This window comes from Panthera leo, chromosome C2 (genome assembly GCF_018350215.1).
Source record: "Panthera leo isolate Ple1 chromosome C2, P.leo_Ple1_pat1.1, whole genome shotgun sequence".
NCBI classification, from domain to species: Eukaryota; Metazoa; Chordata; class Mammalia; order Carnivora; family Felidae; genus Panthera; species Panthera leo.
In genome coordinates this window covers 134022090-134049258 of record NC_056687.1, presented here as the reverse complement: position 1 = coordinate 134049258, position 27169 = coordinate 134022090, and the positions used below count along the sequence as shown (strand labels likewise).

At 37.9% G+C, this 27169-nt stretch overlaps 1 protein-coding gene and 1 non-coding gene across 15 annotated transcripts in view; one reads left to right on the top strand and one right to left on the bottom strand.

The window, feature by feature from the left end:
* Window positions 1–27169, top strand: part of TBC1D5 (TBC1 domain family member 5) — a 537979-nt gene that overhangs the window by 393190 nt on the left and 117620 nt on the right. For all 14 annotated transcript variants that reach the window (XM_042955445.1, XM_042955444.1, XM_042955443.1 and 11 more), the window contains 2 exons: window positions 1222–1364; window positions 22431–22537. In XM_042955445.1, the coding sequence (XP_042811379.1) occupies window positions 1222–1364; window positions 22431–22537 (250 nt within the window). The remainder of the gene's footprint in view (window positions 1–1221; window positions 1365–22430; window positions 22538–27169) is intronic.
* Window positions 19764–19866, bottom strand: LOC122199008. Its single transcript, XR_006193288.1, has one exon. It is a non-coding gene; the product is annotated as a U6 spliceosomal RNA (small nuclear RNA).

The following is a 27169-nucleotide window of genomic DNA, read 5'->3' as shown; positions in this document are numbered from 1 at the left end:
GTTTCTTTGTTATGTGCCAGAACCACATAGAATTCTAGCTGAAATTCCCGGAGAAAGTCTTGTGTAAGGAAAGTGTAGCCGTGTTATATAAAATTAGAGGTAAATGGATAAAAGCATATCAAAGTGAATTATTTTAATTTTCTTGTAAGAATTACTTATGAATAGCTTACAGGCATTTATTGAAAGTTTAAAGTATAACTGTTTATGACATATAATTATATACAGACCTTGTTGAGTATTCTTATAAGCTGATTATGTCTACTTATAGCACAGATGTCCCATTTTCCTGGCCATGTATTTTAGAACATCCCTAAAAAGATAACCTCATTGATGAGGTATATCTATTCTAAAGTTAAAAATAAAGTATCACTATTTGTTTTGCTTGAAATAACTATCTATGCTTGACCAAAATAAAGATACCTGTTTTTCCCACATTTAATTTTAAAATGAATATTTTAAAGAGTGAAATGTGAGAATGCAGTTTTCTGTTTAGCTATAGTTAATTTGTTGTACGTACAATCATTTGCAAAATTCCAGTTATCAACAATAACAACAACAATAACAAAATCAGTAGTTTTCATAAAATTTTGGAAAATTCTATTTTTTAATCCTAACCTTACATATGATGTGACTGTCAGACCAGTGTGCATTCATTGTCCTTTTTGCATTTTGAGTTTGGGATTTCTGTTAAATATGAAAGATTTCAGGGCGCCTGGGTGGCGCAGTCGGTTAAGCGTCCGACTTCAGCCAGGTCGCCATCTCGCGGTCTGTGAGTTCGAGCCCCGCGTCAGGCTCTGGGCTGATGGCTCGGAGCCTGGAGCCTGTTTCCGATTCTGTGTCTCCCTCTCTCTCTGCCCCTCTCCCGTTCATGCTCTGTCTCTCTCTGTCCCAAAAATAAATAAAAAACGTTGAAAAAAAAAATTAAAAAAAAAAAAAGAAAACAAAAATAAGAAAGATTTCTACCCTTTTCAAATATTCTGCTAGTGTTTGATACATATAGGAATAAACTTTAATGATTGTGGCCCAGTTATAAAATTACAAAATTGATCTGAAAGCTTGAAACTTGGATTTCACTGTATTATACTTTCAGTATGTAATATTTGCTCAGTGTGATCAGTTAAAAAAATTATAATTTTTTTCACAGTTATAGTGGAAAATGACTCTTCCTTATATTACTCTCAAAAGTACTATTTTCTGAATTTTGGTTTTGTTTCTCTGCAGACGGTGGGTCCGGCTACTGTTTGGACGAGAGTTCCCCCTGCAGGATCTTCTGGTGGTCTGGGATGCCTTGTTTGCAGATGGCCTCAGCCTGAGTTTAGTTGATTACATCTTCATAGCCATGTTACTCTACATCCGAGATGCTTGTAAGTGTTAATGACCTTGCCTACATTCAAGTAGGTGGTCCTGAGTTTTTAAATTGTTTTATCTTTTAAATATATTTTATCTTTTATTCTGAATTACCATACCTACCTTTTTATAGTAGGTAATATATTGAAGTTTCAAAGGAGCATACTAAATATCTTTTTTGTTAGTTAACTATGTACATATTGGGAGATGTGGGTGATTTTATCCTGAGGGAATTGGAATATTCTTCAGAACTATTTTTCCAAAGACTTTACTCCTGCTTTAATCTCCTCATTACACACATTTGTGAAAAGCACATATGAAAAGCCAATATTTCAGATATGTTTAGAGCTCCACCTTCTGACAGGTAGGGAGTATTCAAAGATATTTATCAGGCGATTGGAGCTATTTTTGTAGTATCAACAACTTGCCAATAAAAAATAAATATTACATTTAAAGATATTTTAACTTCTTCTCAGTTATATTTTGGCCAAATGTATTTCTCAGTACATTGCCAAATGGTAGACGTATTCCTATCTCATCAGATCTACCTTGGGATGCTTGCCATAGCTGGAAAGCCAGTGCCTGTCTGTTGTGAGTACTCTTGTAATCTTCAGCTTGAAGAAAATACCAGAGCATGTTTTAAATTTCGAAATACCTCAAATTGTTTCCCTTCTCAGAAAAATAATCACTGTTCACAAAACAAGATTTGTAAGCCAAAGTATAATTAGGAAAGACTGCACAGAGTGATGATTAAATAGGAAATAAACAAAAAAACTATCATAAGAGTAGGACTTTGTCAGCAGAACATAAACTGTTTGGAGTCATTCACGATCTCGACTGTTCCATTGCTTTGTGGCTCTCTTTATTTGCTCACTGAATACCAGTTGTGCCAGATGCTCTTCTTATGCCTCTGGTAACGCTAATAATATTCTTTAAAATTTTAGATTATACTTTTTTAATTCCCCCCAAATTACTTGAATGAATAAGTGACAGGAGCACCACATTTTATCTAAAAATTGTGAGTTTTTTCTGTGCCTTGAAGGTCAAATAGTTTGGGTTTTGACAGACAAAGTGGAAAGTTCCTTCTTTCTGAGTCAGAGCTAATCATAGAAGAACATGGAAATTATAAGAGGTAACATCTGGAAAGTAGAGAAAGATGTTTGGGTAGTGTTGATGGATACTAAATTTTAGGATATTCAATACTACTCTCTCATTTTAAAGTAGTATGAATTTTTTTTTATTTTTTATTTTTTAAAATTTACATCCAAATTAGTTAGCAGTATGAATTTTTGAATGTAAATTAAAAAAAAAAAAAGGAATGAGTTTTACTCTTTTAGAAAAAAATGGTTTGGGATATTTTCACAAAATATTCCAATGCAAACAACTGTTGAAATACATTCTGATTTTCTGTAGTCTTAAACAATTAAGTATTTGCTCTTTTCTTAACTTTGGTGTATCACAACTGTATATTTTGTAATTTAATCATTCTGTCTCCTATGCTGAGATCTACTTTTTGAAATCAAGTTCATAAAACAGGTGAATTTTTGGCAGCTGAAGCCCTTACACACTTTCAGTCCATCCACTGATGTTATAAAACATATGCGCACATGTGGAAAAATGCAGGAGTAATGAAGTTGTTTATTCCTTTCAATATTTAGGCCAGTTTATTTTAATTTGCTTGTTTAAATCCATAAGAGTGGATGAGATCTCCTAAAAATAGGATGACTATTAAGTTTTAGGGTCATTGCCCTTATGCTCAAGAAGTTTATCAACTAGCAGGAAAGACTGACATAATTAATTTCAAACTAACATATCCAGTGCTGTGGTTGAGGTGTGGATGGGTAGTATGTAAGTTTAAGGGAGAGGTACTGAACTCCCCTCTGGGTCAGCTGTGAGTGACTAGAGAAAATGGTGTAAGTGTCAGCAAGTTAAATAAGGGGATCTGAATTTCAGGTGGAAGGGACAGCATGAACAAATGCTTAAAAGTGAGAAAACAGCTTAATGGGGGAGTGTGTGTGTGTGTGTGTGTTTGCAGGTAATTTGGTATTAGTGTGCAGATGGAGATTGACAGGTTATGAGACCAAAGAAGTGAACAGGGATAGGATCGTGATGAAAGTCTTTATCCTGTAAATAATAGGGAGCTCCGGAAGGGTTCAGAGCAGAAGTATCATTGTTAGATCACTCTGGCGGCACTGTGGAGAACAGACGTAAAGGAGACAAAAGTAGAAGGAAATCCAGATAAAAGGTTATGACAGTTGTTCAGGGAAAAATGAAAGATTAGAGAAGTCTTCAAAATTAAATCAGCATGTCTTGGTGACTAAATATGGGTGAGGAGGAATAGGAAGTCCAAAATAGTCCCCAGTTTGGGGAGTTGAGTGACTAGGTAATATGTGTAACTTGGCTAGGAAATGAGGATTAGCATGTTTTAAGAATGGAAATGATTAAATTTTGGCCCTACTGATTATGCGATCTGTGAGAAATCATAACCTGAAGATTTGGAAAACAAAGCTCAATGTCAGTATCAAGGCTACAGATTTAGTTTTACAAATGTTTAATAGGTATGTGTTAGTTAAAACCATAATATTGCATGTGACCTCAGCAGGGTGACCATATATCCCGATTTGTATGGGACAGTCTTGGTTTACACCTGCTAATGAAGAGTAATAATTACTAATACTGCCCTCTTGTACTCTCAAAGGCCCTCTGTTAGGATCATAAGAATTACATGGTCAGCCTACCTAAGGTGGGTGCTTATAGAAGGAGAAGATAGACAAAGGTAGAACTCTGCATTTAACATCAGTGTTTAAGGCATCAGAGAAGAAAGGGCTTGTGTTGTAACCTCACAAAACTGTGTTATCTGAGCCAGGGGAGGTAATAGGGGTTGAGAGTGCTGAGTACGGTAAGGTAAAGGGGGAATGTCCATTCACTTGGCCCTGTAGGGGGACAATCATCAGATACCCTTGCCAGAATGGTTTAGCGGAGTGGTAAAGCAGAGGCTGGATTGCGATGGGTTGAAGAGTGACCAGACAGGTAAGAAGTATAAGAGCTTTCTCTATAGTTTTGTTGTTGTTCCCATTGCTTTCTATATGGATTACAGTTTCAACTTTAAAAATCAATAAAAAGGAAAGTATGTAGAGATAGCACATGTAGAGTAATCTTTAAAGACCGCAGAGCAGGGATGAAGAAAGATGTAGGTAGGGGTTAGTGGAGGGACAAGGAAAGTTGGATGGCTGTCTTTAGAATAAGACGAGAGCTCACTGGAGGCTGGAGAGAACCGACTGAGGATTTACTTCTCAACCAGTCTTAAGTTGGTCCCTCAAGGTTCAACACTAGTTTTCCCCCCCTGTTCCATTGATGAGATCTATGAAAAGATAAATTATCCTGTTTACTTGAAGTTTTTGTTTATTGTTTATTCTTCATACCGACTCCCCTAACACCCAGCAAGAGGCCGGATTTTTTCTGTCTTGGTTTCCCTACCGTATCCCAGCATCTAGAACAGGGCCTGTTATGTAGTAATCTTGATTAGTATTTTTTGCATGAAATGATCGAAGAAACAAGGGCTCAGAGGCAATGGAACGGTGTTAGGAGTCCTATGGAACAGGAATAAAAGTTGGTACAGGTCCTGGATGAAGGCACTAGGCAGGTTCCAAAAGTAAACTAGTTGATTGGTGGAGAAGATGGGAAGTGGAGGAATTGCATGTCTGATACAGGAGGAGGCAAGGTTGTCTGCTGTGAGTGAGGCATGGTAGGATTAGGGAGCTTAGGGGAATGCCTGGGGAGTGTGAGAGAGATGGCTGACCATGGACTAGGACAAGCTGGTCTAGCTGTTGAAGATCCTGTCCTGCAGAGACTAATGGTGGGCAATAGAACCAGGCCTCAAGGTTAGGATTTTCGGAGCCACACACTGCAGTCCAGGCATACAAAGGAAGCAGATAATGATCTAGGCTCCAAGCTAGGCCCACATGCAAATGAATTAGGCAGAACTGAAGGGAAGCAAAAGGGTGGAGGGTGTTGAGTGCATTTCTGAGAGAGTGATTTGGAATGTGTAGGGAGGGAAGCATGGCCAGGAAAAGACTGTGGGGAAATCAGAGTATGAAGGGATTCAAGGTAGGGTGTATGAGACTTTAAAGCATCAGAGGTGTGGTCAAACAGAGGATATTGAGCAGTTATGGGTGTGACCCGGATGGTTGGAGTTAGGTAAAGGGAAGGTAAGTAAGTCATTGGAGAGATCAAGAGATTGTACAGGAGGTGGGATTTTTGTTTTGTCCTCTATGGACACTTCACCAAGAATCATGGTAGGAAAAGATGTAGAAGGGAGCACAGCGGGCCAGACTTTAAAAGCCTCAACTAAACGCAGAAGAATGACCAAGAAAACAGCTTTTATTCAGTCATTTATCAAAGAATCAACCATTCAATCAGAATTTACTGAGCGCCTGCTACTTGCTTGCCATCATGGTGCATAGATGGCAGTGATGAAGGAGCATGATGAAGGTTTAGACGTATGGCATGAACTTTTGAGGGAAAGGAGGTTTTATGGTAATATCAGAAGCCATGGCACCCCTCACCTCACTGCTGAAGGTTGTAGAGAGCTGGGTCCAGAGGGAAAGGAGTTTTTCCTCAGAAGAAAAAGATTAAGAGGGAAAGGAATAGCAGAAAGAGGACACAGAACAGGACTGGGCAGTATACGTGGGAGGCAGTACTAATAAATGAGCTTACATTTTAGGCCACGGTGAAGGACAAGAGGAAGGTGGACAGTTTGTTCCAAGTGGAACTTTGGTGTCAAGTTTTTATTCTATCTCAGTGGCTTCTGAATCATGATGCACTGCCCGGGGCATCCAGAGTGATGATGTTCAGTTATAGCTAGTAGTTTCAAGCCCATTCATTCAAAAAATCCTAAATGAATTCCACTACCTGAGGCTATGGGCATTGCACGCATTCTTTTGGAGCTGTAGGTGATAGAGTTGTAGCTCAAAGAATGGTGCGCTTGGGGAAACTAAAAGAGCCTTCCGCCAGTGACGGCAGCTCCCTAGGGGTTCAGTGCAGGACTTCAAACGGCCTGTGATCATCCTGATGCTGTGCAAAACATTGTGAACATGTGCGTTTCCCTGGGCCAGAGGCATATAATTTACATCATCTTCTTAAAAGGATATATAACCTAAAAAATGGTTAAGATTCACTGCATCTAGTCTAAAATCCTGATTTTACAAGCACTGATAATGAGGCCTGAAGATATATTGAAGTCCTAACCTCTGGTACCTCAGAATATGACCTTTTTGGAAATAGCTTGTTGCAGATATAATTAGTTAAGATGAGGTCGTATTGGAAGAGAGTGGGCCTGTAGTGCAATATGACTAGTGTCCTTATGAGAAAAAGCAAATTTAGGGGCACCTGGGTGGCTCAGGCGGTTAAGCGTTGGACTTCAGCTCAGGACATGATCTCACGGTTCATGGGTTCAAGCCCCATGTTGGGCTCTGTGCTGACAGCTTAGAACCTGGAGCCTACTTCAGAGTCTGTGTGTCCCTATCTCTCTGCCCCTCTCCCACTTGTGCTCTCTCTCTCTCTGTCTGTGAAAAATAAATAAGCATTAAAAAAATTTAAAAAGAAGAAAAAGAAAAAGAAAATTTGGGCCCAGAGGCATGCAAAGAGGAAAGTTGATGTAAAGACACACCGGGAGAATAATGCCATTTGAAGACAGAGGCACAGATTGGAATGATGCATCTACAAGCCAAGGAGCAAGGATTTTTAGCTGTTACCACAAACTAGGAGAAAGGCAAAGACAGATGTTCCCTCAGAGCCTATGAAGGAACAAGCCCTGCCTACTAGAAGCTAGAAGACACAAGGAAGGATTCTTCCCTGCAGGTTTGAGGGGGAACGTGGCCCCAGCAACACCTTGACTTCAGACTTATGTGCTCTAGAGGACTTCGACAATAAGTTTCTCTGGTTTTGAACTGTCCAGTCTACCTTGGGTGCAGCGGCTCTAGCACTCTATTCCAGTGCCCTTCGCAGTTAAGCAGTTTAGAACTTGGGATGGGATCCGAGTGCCCTGCTTCATTCTTGTTCTGCCCCAGTAGTGAGCTACTGTCAGTATCTCATACTTAGTTTTTAACAAAAGTATTCTTACAGTCTTCTTTCATTGCCTTGAACCAAGCTTTCATTCACTTTAAAAGTAGTTTGTCAGGCAAGTAGAGTATTCAACCACTTAATAGATTTCCTACAAACGTTGCATTTTTTTGAGGCTTCAGAGATTCAGCCCAACCTCCACGTTTAGAAGTTAGGAAGCCAGATCAAGACCATAGGGCTAGTGCAGGCTGGTTCTTACATCACCTTTTCCGTTCCTCAAGCCCTACTTTGATTTTATGAAGTATAAATAAAATTTCATATTGGAAGAATAACAGTATGAACATTATCTGTATAGATTTTAAAATTTAACCATTGAAATGATGGGGTCAAATGGCTGTTCTTTGAATGAAACTTTTGCTTTACTACAGATACATGGTATCCATTTCTGAATAATTCCCAAACATTTTAATAAAACCATCACGTTTACTTTCTTATGTGTTATAAGAAGTGGTTTTTTTTAATTCTTTTCTGGATTATGTGGATTAAGTTTGTGTATATTAATAAAGGTTAGGAGATAAGGAAATCTGATCATGAACCATTACTCCTGCAATAGTTTATTAATACCCATACTCTCATCACACTATTGTTTTTACTGACTTATTCTGTACTGAAATAAAGTCACTCGTGTGGTTCCCTCCTTCCCCTGGCTCTATCTGCCTAAATGGTGCTTCTGTTTTCAGGTCTAGGGCAAGACAGCTTTTTCCCAAACTTTCCCCATTATTCTAGCACATACTGACCTCTCGCTTTTGCATTCCTATAAGATTTTAATCAATACAATTCAGCATAGCATTTAATTATACTCCATCTTATGTTGTTCTTTCTTGCATGTTAGTCCCATCTTCGAAAGTAGATTTTTAGCTCTTCAGGACCAGAACCACATGTGTTACAGTTCTTCCCTAACCCTCAGAGCATCTGAAGCTTTTCACGTGCTCAGTATATGGGGTGATCTCAGATGGAAGGGTACCCTGGAGACCTGGGATGGGTTGGTGGAATGGATATGTATGCAGTAATTGCTGAGAAGACAGAAGAAACTCTTAGAATATGAATTCAAATAGATTTTTTAAAATACACTTTTCAATATGGCTTTTGTAAAGAAAGCATTGTCTACTTTTTAAGTATCTAAAAATTTTTACATTTGTTTTTTATTGATTTAATTTTTATTAGCACCAAAGAAAAACATTTTCCCTCATTTACAATATACCATACCTTTTATTTGTCTTGTAAATTGCATTAATAGCTAAAATACTATAATCAAATTCTTTTAACAGTAGATTTTCCTAGCTAGAAAGTAACTCTTAAATGTTATTGTCTCTTTTAATTTACCTTCGCTCTGAATACTTTGTAAATGGAAAACTTTCCTTCTTGGTACTTCTACCCACTTCCTACCTTGTTTTTTCACCAACGTAAACATGTCACAACACTGTAATTTTCCTGGGTTTTCTGTAGGGTGTCTTTAGCCATTCCTTGGTCTGGCCTGGCATGGCAATTGTGTCATCTTGGTAGTTTGAAACTGTGCCTTTTTATTTCATTTTAGATCTCTACTAACTCTTCAGCAGCTACCTGTTTCTCTGCCAGTGTTTCCATCTGTCCTACCCCAGAATTTCTGTTTCTCTATTTTCTTGTTAAGATCATGTTCCGTATTATACTGATGTCAAAATACAGTTTATTTCAACTACAAATTGAATTTATTTGTCTTTTCTGGAAAAGCTTTACCCAACCTCGGTGACTAAGAAACAAAGGCTCTCTTAAATTACATAGTAGTGTGTCACAGAGTTTTTATCAAAACACAAATTAGTGGTCTTATTTTTAAAGGAGTGTTTAAGCACTTCCTGACTGCCAGCTCTCTTCCCACTCAGACATTAAATATTGCCAGTCACTTTATGACCATCTCAGATATGAGTATTAATATAACCCTTTGAATTACAAATACCATTTATATTACTTTATATTTTAGTTTAAAAATTTTCTAAAATCTCACTAACAGGCTGATACATAATAGTAGCACATTTTTTTACAGTTAGATTTTTTTCAATAGACTTTTTCTTTAATGTTTATTTTTTTGGGAGAGATAGAGACAGTGCAAGCAGGAGAGGGGGGAGAGAAAGAGAGAGAGAGACAGAATCCCATGCAGGCTCCATGTTGTCAGCACAGAGCCCAGTGTAGGGCTTGAACTCAAAAACCACAAGATCATGACCTGAGCCAAAATCAGGAGTCAGCTGCTTAACCAATGAGATACCCAGGTGCCCCACTAGACCTTAGTTTTTAAAGAAATTTTCGGTTCACGGCACAGTTGAGCTGAAAATACAGAATTCCCAGATACTCCCACCCCCACATACACAACAGCCTACCCCACTGTCAGCATCCCTCACCACGGTGGTGTATTTGTTATAATCAAGCCTATAGTGACACATCATTATCACTTAAAGTGCCTAGTTTACAACACTATTCACTCTTGATGTTATACCTTCTGTGGGTTTGGACAAATGTATAGTGACATCTGTTCATCATTCTAGTAGTATCTGATAGTTTCCCTGCCCTAAAAATCCTCTGTGCTCTGCCTCTTCATCTCTTTGGCCCCTGTAACCCATGACAACCACTGATTTTTTTTTATTGTCTTCATAGTTTTACCTTTTACAGAATACCATATAGTTGGGATCATACAGTACATAGCCTTTTCAGATTAGCTTCTTTCACTTAGTAATACCCATTTGAGTTTTCTCTTTGTCTTTTTATGGCTTGATAGCTAATTTCTTTTTAGCTCTGAATAATATTCCATTGTCTGGTTATACCACAGTTTATCCACTCACCTACTAAAGGATATCTTAGTTTCTTCCAAGTTTTGGCAACTATGAATAAGGCCACTACAAATATCAGTGTGCAAGTTTTTGTGTGGATGCGAGTTTTCATTTCATTTGGGTAAATCTCAAGGAGGCTGATTGCCAGATAGGATGGTAAATGTCAGGAACTCAGTTGAGCTGGGCAGAAGAGAGACCTGAGCTATTAGGTGTTAGAGTATCCAGTTAGAGAAACAAGTCAAAAATGGAAGAGTTAAGCCTTTAATCACTGTGGTGATATAAGCAAGAGTCAAAAACTGGAGAAAATGTCAACTCCATCTGCTTCATTTCACCCATGGAATGGTACATTGGTTGAGGGTCAGATAGATCAGCATATATGTGGGGTCATCTCACTGTTGAGGGAGCCCTGAACAAAAGATTCTGGTAGTTTAAGGACCCTGAGATGGCTGTGGTTTGGGGGCAGGGTTGGGTGATTGAGGTGGAAAGACTCAAAATGGAAAAGAACTGGGTGCTAAGTCAAATGAAGAAAAATGTTTTCAAGAGTTCTTCCGACCCCCATAAGAGGTCCTGGCAGAAGCACCTGAAAAGGACCTGTGCCCTAGAGCTCAGATAAAGAAACCTAGGAATGAAAGCACCAGGGCTAGGAATATAAACATGTGAAAGATAATGCTGGCTAAGTTGGCCAAGACATTGACTGCATATCCTTTCAGAGACTAGAGTGCCCTGGCTATGCACCATGTCTGGTGTGGGTGGACCATTTCCCCCTGTGACCTATCAGGTAGAAGTTTTTGTATTAGTCAGAGTTCTCCAGAGAAAAAGAACCAATAGAATATAAATTCAGATATAATGAGGACATTTATTATAGGAATTGGCTCCCTCAGTCATGGAGGCCTGGAAGTCTCACCATCAGTCATCTGCAAGCTGTAGAACCAAGAAAGCCAGTGGTGTAATTCAGTCTCAGTCTGCAAGCCTGAGAACTAGAGGTCCTGTGGTGGAAATCTCGGAGTCCAAAGGCTTGAGGATCAGGAGCTCTGATATCCAAGGGCAGGAGAAAATGGATATTCCAGCTCAAGAATAGAGAAAGAATTCACCTTTTCTTCACCTTTTTGTTCCATTTGGGACCCCAATGGATTGGCTGATGCCTACTGTTTTTAAGGGCAAATCTCTTCACTCAGTCTACTGACTCAGATACTAATCTCTTCCAGATACATACTCACAGACACACCCAGAACTAATCTTTTGCATACTATTTGGGCATCCTATAGGCCAAATTGATACATAAAATTAACTATCATATCTTTGTAATTGCCTGTGATCAGACCTGAAAAATCACAACATAATTGCTAAACTATCTTCTAAAATGGCTGTAACCACTTTTCATTACCTTCAATGAATGAAAGTTCTCGTAGCTCCACATTGTCACCAGCATTGGGTGGTGTCATTGTTTTTGATTTTGACCATTCTAATATGTATCGCATTGTCTGTAATGTCAGGTTTTTTTGCTTGAAAATAATTTTAATTTCTGCAACTACAGGAATGGAGTTATGAAAGGATAATTATTCTCCTAGTGACATTCTATTTCATGTTCAGAATCATAGTTCATACCCTATTCTGGCCTTTTACAAAGGGGAGGAAGTAGTCTTCTCTCCTAATGCCCAAATCTTGCCTTTCCATGTTCTTACTCCCATCCCACATTTTCCCCTCGCCCTAGAAAGCCATATAACAGATGGATTCAGGAACTCTAGGATAACTTAAATGGGCAAAAGCCAACAAAATTATATCCATCACTGGAATCTTACCCAGAAATATTCAAGATTCCATGTCCATCTGTTGCTGTCAAAATACAATGTGAATAGTCCTGCAAGTTGACTAGAGCCATTCTGTCTGATGATTAGAGAAAAGGAGATGGTGATCTTGGGTTTCCTGACTACTAACTTCCCCAGCTTTTTCACTTAACCTTCTTCCTTACCTTTCCCCACTCCGTTGCCTCCTCACCTAGATTCTTCTTCCCTGGTATCAGTTCATCTGCCCAGATGCTGAGTAGAAATATCATTAAAGAAGTAATGAAAGATATCAGACATGAGATGTTATACTGATACCCTGCATTTACCCCTGTTGCTCCTGAAACCCCATTAAAATAACATAAACCCATGGGACCCAGAGAATTAGGAAGGAGATTACAGAGATTTTGGAAGCAGGAAATCAGATGGGTGAATGATAACTGACAGATCTGAGAAGCCTCAATACAAATTTGATCATGGAGGAAACCAAGAAATAATCCATAAAATTCCTAAAAGTATAGAAATTGGCAGTGCTAGGTATCTCTGAAAATTGGTAGAGGAAGGGAAAAGGTTAAGACTAAAAAACAAGGGGTACCTAGGTGGCTCAGTGGGTTAAGCGTTTGACTCTTGATTTCAGCTCGAGTCATGATCTCATGAACTGTGAGATCAAGCCACAAGCTGGATTCTGTGCTGACAGCACAGAGCCTGCTTGGGATTCTTTCTCTTTCTCTGCCCCTCACGGGCTCATGCTCGCTCGTGCACGCTCTCTCCCTTTCTCGCTCTGTCAAAATAAATAAATATATATTTTTTAAAAAATCTAAAAACAAGAACTGGTTGAAAGTCTATTTAAGAAGCTGTTATATACTCAGATTTCCAACCTGTACCTCCAGGATTTATCCTGGAGGCAGTAAAATGGAGGATCTCCGGACTAGGGACTCAGGGAGTTTCAGTAAACATGGAGCCCAGCAGTATTCTTTACCATATTCAGTGTTCCCAGAACACTAAAACCAGACTCTCTCCCTCTGTACAAAGTTTGGGGGATTCTTCTCTGGCAAAACCCAAGAAAAAATGCCTAAAAGTCTAGGTTCAGGGATTACTCAAGAATGACCTGTGTAAACCCTAGAGTTAACAGACCTACCCATCAATGCACAGACACCTTCAAGTTATCTCTGTACTACCCCACTCTTAGACATGACCAGATAGCCAGAAATCACTGAACATTTGAGGAAAACATCAAAATGAAAGCAGAGATCTAAACAAGCAGCCGGGAGAAAAAAACAACTGTGAGTACACAGAGACTATATAGGGAGGAGGAAAAGACTCAGAGAACTAAGAAAAACATAATTCAAAGGAAAAAGTGTAATTGGAAGTTACAATATGAAAATAAGGTGGTTGGAATATAAAACTGAAAAAGTATCCCAAAAAGTAGCACATAAAATAGATTTAGAAAATAAAAAAGAAAATTAAAGGATCTGGCCAGGAGATCCAACATCTAGATAATGAGATTTCTTTTAATAGAGAAAGAGAGAAAGAGAAGAAAGACATAACAAACACAGGATAAACAAACAAAAAAGAAAAACAGAAGGGAGAAAATCATCAGTGAAGCAATTAAAGAGAAACTTCCAATTGAACAGAAAAACATGGGTTTCTAAATTGAAAGGTCCATTATATCTGAAAATACATGCAAATTAAGGTACACTACTATGAATTTAGATGGGGGGGGGTGGAAAAGATAAAGTGGTCACATAGAAGAATGTGAATTAGAATGGTTTGAGACTTTTTCACTGGAAGACAAAATACTCTGGAACAGGGCTCCCAATTTTCTGAAGGAAAAGTATTAACAGCCTGGAATTCTGTACCTAGCGTAACAATTAAGTGTCAAAATAAAATCTTTCAAACAGAGAAGCTTTCAAAAAATTTCCTGTCCTGTCCCTAAAGCTTTTAGAGGATGTGCTCCACCAAACTGAGTGTATAAAGCTAGAAAGAAGCTAGGTACTCTAGGAAGTAAGGATACAGCACTTGCAAGAGGTAAAGGGCCTCCCCAGGATGAGAGAACAGGCCAGAGAGCTCCTGATGAATTTCCTCAAAAAAAATAAAATTTAAAAAAAAGAAAGAAATTGACAGAAATACCTAAAAATTGATTTGAATTTTTGAAAATGGATATATACAACTGGGATAGTGTTTAAGGTTAAACTTGAGTTAAATAACTACATGACATGGCAAATGGGAAAGGAGACCGTTATAAACTGGAAAGAAAAGAGGTTGTGGAAAAAAATAATTTCTACAAATAATTAAAAGTCACTGTATTTTTGAAGTAACCTTACTGTGTAAATTCGTTAACATTTTTCTTGATAATTTCTTACTGTCTGCTCTGTCATACGAACACATTGCCCAAATTTAGTTGCATACAAAAATCGCATTTTTCCAGCAATTTCTGCCCATTGTACCCCTCTGCCCCTTTCCTACTTCAAGTATTCATCTTCTCCCCTCTGTAGTATTACCAGGAACTTGAGCTGACCCCCTGCATCTTGTCCCTCTTTTCCTCCCTCCACTGACCACTCTGCGCTGGCATTAATCTTTCTAAAACCAAATGTGATTACATTACTTCAGTCCTTCCGTGAGGGTTAACGAACACAGAGTGAAATCTGAACTCCATCCCCTGTGTACAGGCTAAGACTGCCACTTGCTTCCATGCCTCCATTTCTCTGCAGCACTCCGCCATCGGGCAACTCAGCGTCCTGCTCTGTGGACCGATTTGCTGGCTGGTACTCTCTGCCTTTGAGGCCTTCCACCCTGGGAGCTGTCCCAGCCCTTTGCATGGGCCATTGTTACCAGCTGCCTCCTATGTTGCAGTCAGTCTTATGCTTGTCTTCCACCATGCTATCAAGAGAAAGCTGAGATTGTATCTTATTTCTCATCACGTCCATAACACTTAACTCAATGTATGGAACAAAATAGGTATTTAATAAATGCTAGTTAAATAAGTGAATCATGAAGGGCAACAAAAGAAAGAGATAATGTCAACACTTCTCAAATATCTTCTGTACCTCCACCATTTCTACTGACACATCTGAATTTCTGAGTAAGGAATTAAAAATCATGAAGCAATGAAATAAAACATACCTATATCTATATACCTGTATTCAGATTAACAAATAATTGATTAAAAACCTGACCTATGGTTTTCCTTCATTCGGATCAAAATTGAGAGGCAAAAACTATAAATCAGGCTTATTAAACATGAGTCTCTAAATTGAAAAGGTTCATTATATATTAATTTTTTTTATTTTAGAGGAAGAGAGAGAGAGAGCAGGGGAGGGGCAGAGAGAGAGAGGAAGAGAGAGAATCCCAAGCAAGCTTCATGCCCAGTGTGGAGCCCAATGCAGGGCTAGATTCCACAGGATCATGACCTGAGCAGAAATCAAGAGTTGGACCACCTGAGTAACCCAGGTGCCCCTCTTTGTGGAAGTTTTAAACAGAGTTCTGATTTTTATGCAAGTTTTACATGTACATACTTTAAAAAGTCAAATCATTCTATAAGGCTGGTTACAAAATTAACACTTGCTCCCAGTCCCCAGGCCCATGTGCTTTCTTTTAGCTGACCAAAAAAACATTTGCCTTCCGTATTGTAAAGAAAAAAAAAAAAATCCTAATGTTACTAACTCTCACTTTAAATGTTGTCTACTGACTTCTCATTCAAGAAAACGAAGCTTTAACTCATCCTTAGCACTGAAGGCCAACCCCTGCCAGCCCCCACATCACAATTGCATTCCTTATCTCCCTACCCCTATGACATTATACCATAATTTTGGTTAAATCAACTTTAACCAGAGGCAAATGTTATTACAGCTGAGCAATACAGTGTATCATAACTATACTCACACCCTATCCACTGCCAATTCTCTACTCAGATACTTATTTACTTACTACCTTTCATTTGACAACACTGTATGTTTAAAGATATAAAGTCTTGAGTAGAGATCTCTTAGGTTGTTTGATCTCTGATTAAAATAAATTCTGTTTAAAGCGTATTAAGCTTGGAGCGCCTGGGTAGCTCAGTTGAACATATGACTATTGGTTTCAGCTCAGGTCATGATCAGTTCGTGGATGTGAGCCCCTCATTGAGTTCCGTGCTGACAGTGAGGAGCCTGCTTGAGATTCTCTCTCTCCCTCTCTCTCTCTCTCTGCCCCTCCCTGCTCTTGCATGCTCGCTCGCTCTCTCTCTCTCAAAAAATAAACATTTAAAAAATCGTTATAAAGTGAAGCAATAAGAGGAGCACTTTTATTTTTTATTTTTATTTTTTAAATGTTTATTTTTGAGAGAGAGCGCAAGCAAGGGAGGGGCAGAGAGAGGGAGACACGGAATCCAAAGCAGGCTCCCAGCTCTGAGCTATCAGCATAGAGCCCGATGCGGAGCTCGAACTCATGAACCAGGAGATCATGACCTGAGCTAAAGTCAGACACTTAACTGACTGAGCCACCCAGACGCCCCAAGAAGACCACTTTTTAAAGTTGTTTTTTTTTTTTTTTTTTTTTTTTTTTCTGGGAGTGCCTTGGCTGCTTCAGTCAGTACGGCATTCAACTCTTGATCTTGGGGTTGTGAGTTTGAGACCCACGTTGGGTGTAGAGACTACTTAAAAGTAAACTCTTAGACTCTTAAAAACTGAGAACAAACTGAGGGTTGATGGGGGGTGGGAGGGGGGGTAGGGTGGGTGATGGGTATTGAGGAGGGCACCTTTTGGGATGAGCACTGGGTGTTGTATGGAAACCAATTTGACAGTAAATTTCATATATTAAAAAAATAAATAAATTAAAAAATAAAAATAAAAAAATAAAAAAATAAAAAAAAATTAAAAAAGTAAACTCTTAAAAAAATAAAAAATAAAAAAATAAAAATTTCTAAAGAGTAGGCTACTCTGAATTTGAGATTCTCCTCTTTCCAAAAATCTAATTTAAAATTCTCATATTTCTGAGCAAAATCTACTAGAGAAATAAAGAGCATCCCATTGCTTACAGAAGAGTGTGTGTCCATCTTGGGTTTTGAGGATGGATGTTGCAGTGATTGACGGCGCTAAGAGGGGCAGTGGTTACAGCGGCAACCAGGGAAGAAGACCCAGAAGAACACAGTCTTAGGAGGATCATAAACACTGGGTGAAAGTCACTTTGTATGGAGAAGGATATTACTCTGTTTTATATTTGGCTTTCTCCAAGACTGAAAAGAATCAAAGTTTCGTTCATTTTATTTACGATCACTCCCTGCCCCAACCTGGTTTTTTGGTCCATCTGAAATCCAATTTTATATGTTGCCATTTTATAACTGGGAAAGTCAAAATAGTAAGGGTTTTAAATAGTGGAGAACAAATGCAATAATTATTTCTTTTTTCCTTCATGTATTAGGTCTTCGACAAGTATTTTTTCAGAGCACGTAGCATTTATTGACTGTCTTCTGCATGCCGGGTAACTTGCGAGACACTTAAAATACACGTTGGCTTTGTTTTCAGTGTAGAGGTAGAATAAATTACTTTAAAGCCTTGAGGTTTTCTTTTTTGTTATTCTTGTTAGCTAATTATTTTTATTTTACATTTAATCCGTGATTATTTGATTTATATACCTCTTTATAGCTAACTACAAAATTTATGCCTATTTCTAAATATTTACTATACTTGCCCTTATATACGGAGACCTTTATTTCAGTGTATCTTTGAGGCTTCTCTGTCACTCACAACATAGTTGGTGTTCAGAAGCCATCTGCCCTGTGTCTGAACTTGACCTCTGTACATGGATACTCCTGTCGTGACATTTTCTGCTAGGAGTGCAGCAATGTGTAAGATATAGCGATGGAGAATGAGGCTGTCAGCTACACAGACCTGGGTTCATTCAGCGCTGTCTCTGCCATTCAGGAGCCCAGTGGCCTTGAATGTGTTGTTTATCCTCTCTGCACTGCTGTCTCCTCATCCACAATGTGGAGTTGATGACCACAGGTTCCTTAGTAGGGATTAGCAGGACTCGCAGGATATTTGTATAATGTATGGCAAGTTGCCAGGCACATTATAGATGCTTAATAAGTGATAGCTATTACTTTTTTAATTTTAGAGAAATTAAAGGAAGTCTACATTTAGTTTTGTGTTCTTTGGTAGTTGTTCCCAGTCCTTTTTGTCAACTTGAGAAAATAAGTATATCTGAATATAAAATTAAGTAATTAGAATAAAGTGTTTTATTTGAGAGTTTTACAATTGTAGGTACAGTTAACTTTGAATTATATGTAAGTTATTTAACCATATTGCTTTAGGCTTTCTCAAAACAATATCATCCTCTGATTATCTTTACTGATTTCATTATTTTTTTGTTTTCTTATTACTGGAGAAACTATTTAAACCAGCTCCCTTAGACACCTCCAGAACAGCCGTGTGCCATGTAGAGGTAGAGACAGAGAAGTCAGCTCTGCTTCGTGCGGAGGGAGTGCCATTCAGCAAGAATTAAACAAGATGGGAAACACACTACCTTGCATCTGTGCCACCCTTATAGGAACCCTGCGCGTAGTGTAAGCATCATTATCTGTTTTATAAATGGGAGAAATAAAGCTCATGATGTTAAGCGCCTTGCCTAGGTCACACACGGAATAAGCGAGCATTCTGAAGTAGATCTGATCTAGATTCTAACTTAGATCATCTGATTCCAAATCCAGTCTGTTTTCCTAGGTACCACTTACATTTGTCTCCATCGTCTCCGAGTGAGCTCTTCAGGGTGTGCAGCTTCGGTACTTTGTTTTGAAAGCATATATGTACTTGGTTTCAAATGCAGGGAGATAGCAAAAATCAGCCTTTTTACTTGTTTTCCTGTGTCACTGCCCTGCTCTGATAGAATAAGCACTAGAGAAGGAACAGCACTGCAGATGAGTTTCTCACGTGCAACAACAATCTGCTGTAAAGATCAAAACTAAGTTCTTATTCAGTCAGATCCCTGCTATTTTGTTTGTAAACCAGCTTGTGTTATTCTCTCTTGCCTGCTCTTAATTGGGCACAGCAATTCAAAATGGACTTAATGCCTCGCGTATGCAATTGCAAATTAGAAGTGCTCTAAACGTGCAAGTTTTCATTAATAGATATAGTATTATCTGAAGACAGTGGGCTATAGGGGAGGTAAAACTTTACCTACACTCATTTAGGCTTTCAGCTGCATTCTTTAACAAAAAAACATATTAGTGAGAAAAACAGAAGTTTATTAACATCTATCTTATTATATAATTAGATATGTGTTAATTATATAATCATATATTTTAATGTTATTTTAATCTTAATAAAATATTTATAAGTATATAATTAATACATATTGACATGTATATAAAAATGTGTGTCTCATTTGTATTTGGTACTCAGGGAATAATGAGCAAATCTCAAAGATACGGCTTTAGGATTTAGGATTAAATACTGTCTTAATAAAGAAAGGGGAGAGAGGATGTAGATCTCAAAGAGGAAAATAAATGATTTTTAGGAAAGACCGTGGACCCTTAGAAGAACAGATGAGAGGTATGAGTTTGTGACAAAGTTTGTCCTGGGGGAATTTATGACCATTGACTCCCTTTCGGAGGATTTATCTTTAGGCAGATAAGGGGAGTTCAAAGAAAGCCTCACTCTGTTTTTGTTGTTTTTCAAGTGCCTATAGCTCAAAATAATCAGTATACCAAAGGGACATATTTGGGGGTGGCATGTCCGGAACTCCCATAGCAGTATTTCACTTCACAAATTTGCACGTCACCCTTGCTCAGGGACCACGCTGACTCTGTATCGGTCCAGTTTTAGCACATGTACTGCCGAAGCGAGCACTCTACAGCAGTATTTCAGCTGGCATGTTCTGCTACCCTTCAGAGCTCAGATTCATTTGCAATTATATCCCTAGTGCCAGTGCCTAGCGGTCTCTGTGTGTCCAGGATATAGTAGATGCTCAGGAAATGTTCATCACATTCAGTGTCTGGGTGGATGAAAGGGAGAAATGAGAGAAAGAATGTTAGCTCCTTTCACTCTGCAAGTAGGATATTATTAACGCATTAGTTGGCTTCCCTTACATGTTTTACAGCTTCTGACGGCTTCAAAACTTCTTTCAAGTTGTAATAACAGGACTGTTGCCCTTGTCCCTCCAAATAAGTGCCTGTCTGTATCAGGCCATTCTAGAGACAGGGTTATGCTGACCATCCAGGCTGCTTAAAACTGCTACAACAAGGGTAGTAATACTAACTGGCTTTTCTGTTTGCAGTGACTATTGCATTCATTATGGCATCTGAATTTTAAAACGACTGCCTTTTCAAAACAAAGCCATGTATTAGAGCGCAGACCCTGTAGCTAGATTTCTGAATTTCAAATCTTGCACCGCTACCAGCTCACTGTGTGGTTTGGGCAAATGACTCAGCCTTTCAAAGTATTAGTTTTCTCATCTGTAAACAGGGATGATAACTATACCCTTATAATAAGATAGTCGTAGAAATTAAATGAGATAATGTAGGGAAAATTCTTAGCATAAGGCCTGGTCTCAGAAAGCCTTCGATAATTTTTTGTCATCTTAGTGGTAGTCATAATAATAACTGCTTCTTGTTACACATCTGCCCTTCTTCGCTTTAATTTTCTACAGAGTAAGGACTGTGTTTTGTTTATTTCTGCCTCCCCGCCCAACATGGGGCTTATCATGAGTTAGGTACTCAACAAATAACTATTGGATTGAATAAAGCAGGCAGATAATTTTTTTTAACAGGAAGTTGTGTTCCAAATGACTGAGTTTAAGCTCGGAGAGGTTACCAACAGGTTTTGAGCAGCTGCTATAAATCAGCCATACAGTATGTCCTTTAATCTTAAGGCAACTTTATGAAAGGTTCATATGGTGTCCCAGAATTCAAACCCACATCTTTGAGTCCCGAGCCCAGAACCATTCCCACAAAACCCTCCTGCCTCTCTTACAAAATATACAAGAATTCTTTCCGGGTCATTATATACTAGTATATAATCATTATAGTATTTGGGTAAGTATGAATTGATTATCTAAGTTTTATTCATTTGTTAGATCTCAAAGAAAAAACTACATGGAAGCATTATACTGTTCCCAGCCTGCTAGCTTTTTGAATTCTAGAGAAAAAAAGGATAACAGGTAACTGAATGTGAATATGACAAAATGAACGAATAAGGAGAGAGTAGTCTGAACAGATACAGAAAGGGTAGGATAAGTGAGTGCTTTACAAATGAAAGCAGATGTATGAAATTACAAGCTGTCAGATCAGCAACGGAAATGAAGATGATAAAGTGGTTCCTTACATAGATTATAATTATTCATTTTGCCCAGTCCTGTCTCCTTTCCCCATAATGTTCATGGGAAGGGGGAGGGGGTGAGAAGCTGTTGCAAAAAATGTTGCTTCCAACAAAAGAAGAAAAAAAAAATCTAAGAATCGAGGGTATTTCTGATCACAAACAATTGTTTATTTTGTGATTTATGTTGTTTCTATAGAATCACAGTTGTTTTCCTATGGAATATTTTTCAACTGCTTGTTCTGATTAATGAAAAGGATTCAGTTGCAACAACAGGAAGTTGTAACTGTAAAGTTTCTTCACAATCAATGCTGTGGAGGCAGTCAGTGTGGCTTACAAAACAAGCGTCATTAATGGGCAAGACTGTGACAGCAGTGGCAGATGGATTGCCAAGAAATGAAGTAGTTTACATAGACCTGCTTGAAAAGATGTGTTTAATAATTGCGCCCATAATTAGGTTGATTTGGGAAAAAAAATTAAATGACAGTCTAAGGAACACAGTTAGGCTTATCTATGAAGATTTTGACATTTTTCCTCCAAGAAATGCTGAATGGATACTCTACCTAAATTTCTCGTTACCTTTAGAAAAAAATAATTGAAAGAAATTAGATTTTTTAAAACTTTGCATTACGTAATATTTATATATAAAAGAATAAATGTAACATATGTAACTTATGGAGCATAATTAAGGTAAATATTATTTTATGATAATTTTAAACTGGTTCTTTCCCATTCATAAGATTTTTGTTACTAATTTCTAAGCAGCAAAACTAGAGACATTTAAACACAGACATATAAATGGCAATAAATATGCATGCTTCTAAGAGTTTATTTATATTGCAAACGTACACATCTCGATATCTGAAGCTCTTCTTCCAACACCCCCTGAGGATAAGTACTAGATATTAGATTGCAGTTAACAGTACAGTGTGCTGCTTCAAAGGCCATTTGGTAAAGATCCCTTTCCCCATTTCCTTTTATCAAATTAATTGAGTTATTGGTTTGCTTTCTTTGAATCTAAGTTGTTATTTTTTTACTCTCAAGTAATGCAAACATCTTAAACAGTATTGCTTCTGAATTTTTTTTTTCCTCCTATTTAGTGATCTCTAGTAACTACCAGACCTGTCTTGGCCTTCTGATGCATTACCCACTAATTGGGGATGTACACTCACTGATTCTTAAGGCTCTGTTCCTTCGAGATCCAAAGGTAAGATTTCCAAATAGAGTATGCACAATTTTAAGTTGGGTGAAAAATTGGTTTCTCAGTACAGCTCCAAGAATTGCTAATGGGGAATTTGTCTAATGACAGAGGAATTGCCTAATGAAAGAATGTGTCTAGAGTTGTAGGCAAAACTCACATATCTCACTGGCTAGCAACTTAGCAGGTAAATTACGTGGACGTTGCCCTGAGAAACTGGAACACCTATCTCTTGTCCCTCAGAAGGTTGTTCTGCCCTCCTCCTTCCTCACAACTCAAAGAATAGTTGAGCAACTACTTCTCCTTATAGCCACACTTCATTATCATGGGTACTCCTCACAGGGACTGAGATAGAGCCTCAGGGGCCATGTGTTCATTAGAGCTATCAAAAGGACTGTTTCTGTAAGAGTTTATGATACAATGAAATCATTCCATATTATGAATATGTATTTTTTATTTTTTGGGTGAAGAGTAACCTAGTAAAATAAAGGCTTAAACAGACTTTAATGCTGATTTCTCTATTTGAACTTAAAGCAAGCCACCAAAATTTTCTTTACACTTCAGAGAAAAAGTGTGCTCTTTTACAACTAATGTTATATTTCTTGAAAATAAGAACATTTAATGATCTAAAAAAATCTGTGAATCCTTGATGCTTTTGAGCCAAACAAAAATATTGGATGAAGTATCAGAGAGAGAGCTTCAAACACGAGTATGAGAATGCCAGGCATTGGGTGGTAATCCCAGCCTTTGGCTCTTTGGCAGAATTCCCAACAGTCATGTTGGCAGTTGTCGAACTGTCTTTGAGTCAGTCTGTCTGTGGATCCATTGCCAAAGCTCTGTCTGATCGACTTGGGCCTCCAAGTTTAACGTAAATTTTAATTCTAAAGGATTTCTGCTTTCTCCTGGGCTGTTGACTTCAACATTTGAGTATGACCTCTATTTATCCTTTGATAGATTTAAAAGATTTTATTTTCTTGTGTCTATATCCATTTTTCTATAAAAATATGCAGTTTTATATCATTTCTCCTATGCAAAATTTCATTAAGTGTCAGAAATATAATCCATCATTTCTCTGATACTTAAGATAGCATATATATATATATATATATTTTTTTTTTTTTTCTGGTAAGGCTCAGGAGTCTGACTATAAAATCAGAATTTCCATATTTTTACGTATTTTTCTATATAAATACCCATAATTATGAAATATCTATAAAATGAGTAAAGAATGAGGTTGCTGGTCAATGAGGTATATGAGTTTTGGTCTATAAACTTAAGGTAAGCTCTATCAGTTCAGCATTAGGAATTCTTAGAAACATACAGAGTGGGGAAAACACTGCTAAAATAACTCTTTGAATTCTCTACTTATATGATTTATTTGGTTTTACTGAAGGGAGAAGTGAATATGTTATCTAAACCTAGTGATCTTAGTAATTTTTCCCTAGTTAAATATGGTTGATCTCGCTATGAATCATCCACTCTTCTTGTTCCAGAATTCTATACAATAAATCAATCAGTGTTATTAATGGAATCTATGATTTTAATAGAGTACTTTTTATCTCAAAGGTATTATACATAATATACGAGTATAATGAAGCCAATTCTATAAGCTTTAAATTTATTCTCTCTAAGGATTAAGAGAAAAAAATAATAGCATAAGTATCTTAAAAAAAAAAAAACCGTAAGTATTCCATTCCCCACTTGTACATTCAGAGTCTTACTAAGTAAAAACATTATCAAGATAATGGCCAAAAATGTAGGACCTTAAATTGGTACTTCTGAGACAGAAGAAATTGGTCAGGAGGAAGGAGTCATGTTTAAAAGGCTGTTGAGAGCAAGTTTGTAGAATGATATCTATAGGAAAGATAAAGAAAGCTGTATAGTATTAAGGGGCTTTCACATGGCTAATCCAGCAAGGTGATAATTTTAGTTACGGAGCAAGGAGACTGAATTAGGAATCGGGATATGGGGTCAAATCTTGACTCTGCCAACAGCTATCCCTGTGATTTGGGGAAATTCGTGCTTGCTGTCTTGGTCTTCCCGATAGGGATTGAATTAAATTATCTCTAATGACCCACTCAGCCAGAGCTCCTATGGCCATAAAGCACTGACTTACAATGATCTAATAAGGTCCAATCCAGGGGACACCTGGGTGGCTCAGTCAGTTAAGCATCCAACTCTTGATTTCGGCTCTGGTCATGATCTCATAGTTCATGAGTTCGAGCCCCACGTTGGGCTCTGCGCTGACAGTACGGAGCCTGCTTGGGATTCTCTCTCCCTCCCTCTCTCACTGCCCCTCTTTCAAAATAAATAAACTTAAAAAAAATATTTTAAAGATCCAATCCAGTGCTATAGAAGTTCAAATAAAAAAAAAAAAAAAAGAATGCAACACAGCAAGTTTATATATAGCACAGGTATCCACAAGTGGACAGACTTTTCAGTGTAGTAATGTCAATTATAAAGTAATATAGGAGGCCATTTACACTGAGGGGGAAGAAAAAGAGGGAAAGATGATGCTAGTACCCTGCCCATATCCTCTAAAAATCCAGACATCAGAGTGCTTAAATTTTTTCTATTTATTATTAACAATGAAACACTTAGAAATACTAGAATCATTCCCAGTTCAAGTAGATCAGAGTAAATATATAACCACATGAGTCTCTGTGAAGCGAACTAGTAGAAGGATGAGATTTGAGGCATGAAAGTACATTTTCCCATAGCCCAGCTCCTTGTGACAGTAGTGTTGAGTGTTGCTGACAGACTCAATAAAATAAAAATAAACAAGGAACTCTGAGCCCCCCAAGTTCATTGCCAGCTTCAGAAAAGCACTTTGTCCCAGTGCTCTCCCTAAATCCCAGTGGAGATTGCTCAACTGAGAATAGACTCTGAAACTAGAGGATGAGACACTGAGCTTTAATTGTTTTATATCAGATGTAGGCTTTACTGTGAAAAGATTTCTCATTTGAACAGACTGAAATAATAGGGCTGTAAACTGTAATAATAGGATCATACTCTTCACGGTTCCCAAGCACTTCGATGTGCTTATTAATTTGGTCCTTACAACAAGCTATGAGGTAAGCAAAGCAGGTTATCTTTCTTCATTCTTTTTCAGTGCAGACAGATTAAGGGTATGTGGCTTTCCCCAGGCTGAAAACTTGTAAGCTTTCAAGCTAGCTCGAATGGCTCCATGACCCTTGTATGTATCCATCCCCTCCTGAGATTCCCAGCATACCTTCTGCCTCCTCCAGGAAGCTATTCTCAGGCTCGGATAGGATATGTTTTCCGCTTTGTGTCCCTGTAAGCACCTTGTATTTTAGCTATTTGCTTATTTATTGCATCCATTATTCCTTCTTATGATCCGACTCATTTATTAGCATTTAGCTTTGTGTCCTGCAGTGGTTGGTATTAAGAAAATAATGGTAGGGACGCCTGGGTAGTTCAGTCAGTTAAGTGTCCGACTCTTGATTTAGGCTTAGTTCATGATCTCACAGTTTGTGACCCCTGGGTCAGGTTGGGCTCTGCGCTGACAGTGCAAAGCCTGCTCGGGATTCTCTCTCTTTCTCTGCCCTTCCTCGCTCTCATGTACGTGCTTGCTCTCTCTCTCTCTCTCTCTCTCTCTCAAGATTAATAAATAAAATTTAAAAAAAGAGAGAATGGTAGAATTGAACTCTGACTCATTTGCTAAGCGTCTTCCTGTGTACCATACTGACTCTAATCTAGGTGAATCTCACTCAACTAGCATATTTCCGGAACCCATATCCACATTCCATGGAAGCCATCACCAACTGTGTATTTGTCAGCTGCCATTTTTATCAAGATGGTTAATGAACCCTACAACCTGAACGTAAAGGGCATCTAGTTCCTGGATTTGCTGTGTGTCAGAATTGTTTGAAAACCTATTACCACCTTCATATGTTATGGAACAAAAAAGACGTAACAAAGTATCTAGTCAGTAACCTCACTTAGACTGTCATAATTTCAGAACTGCAAAGAACCTAGAGATCTAATCCAGCTCCTCTTTTGGTTGATGAACAAACTGAGGATCAAGGTGAAGTTAAGACAGTCATTTAATACAGCTTGTCAGTGGCAGAGCCAACAATTGAACCCAGGTCTTCCAACCACCTTTCCACACAAGAGCTACAGTTTTAAAAATAGTAGAATCCTATTTACTAATATTTGTCATAAATATTATTTAATTTGTAATAGACATTTAATTTGCATCTGTAATAAATGAAACTGCCATGTAAATAAGTGGACCTAGAACTATTTGGAATTTTCTTAAATGTATACTATATAGAGACTAGATGTCAAATAGCTGTTTATAGCATCCTATACTCCGTTCACCATAAATACGGTTCCTATACTTGGCTCTTTTGACCATGATCCTAGTTCCTGTTTTCTTGTCTTTATCATATTAGAACCACTGAGCAGATTTCCAAAAACAATCCACTAAATGGAGTAGAGGGATAGAAGGAGGACAGTCTGAAAAATATGAAGTGATTAAAAAACATTGTTCTAACTAGTTGTTCAAATTCAAAAAAAAATTTAAAAACCCAATTAGAAACAAAAGTCATAGAAAATGTGAACATATTGTGTTCCTTAAATAACCAGATGTTCTCTCCTTCCTGAAGGCAGTAAGGG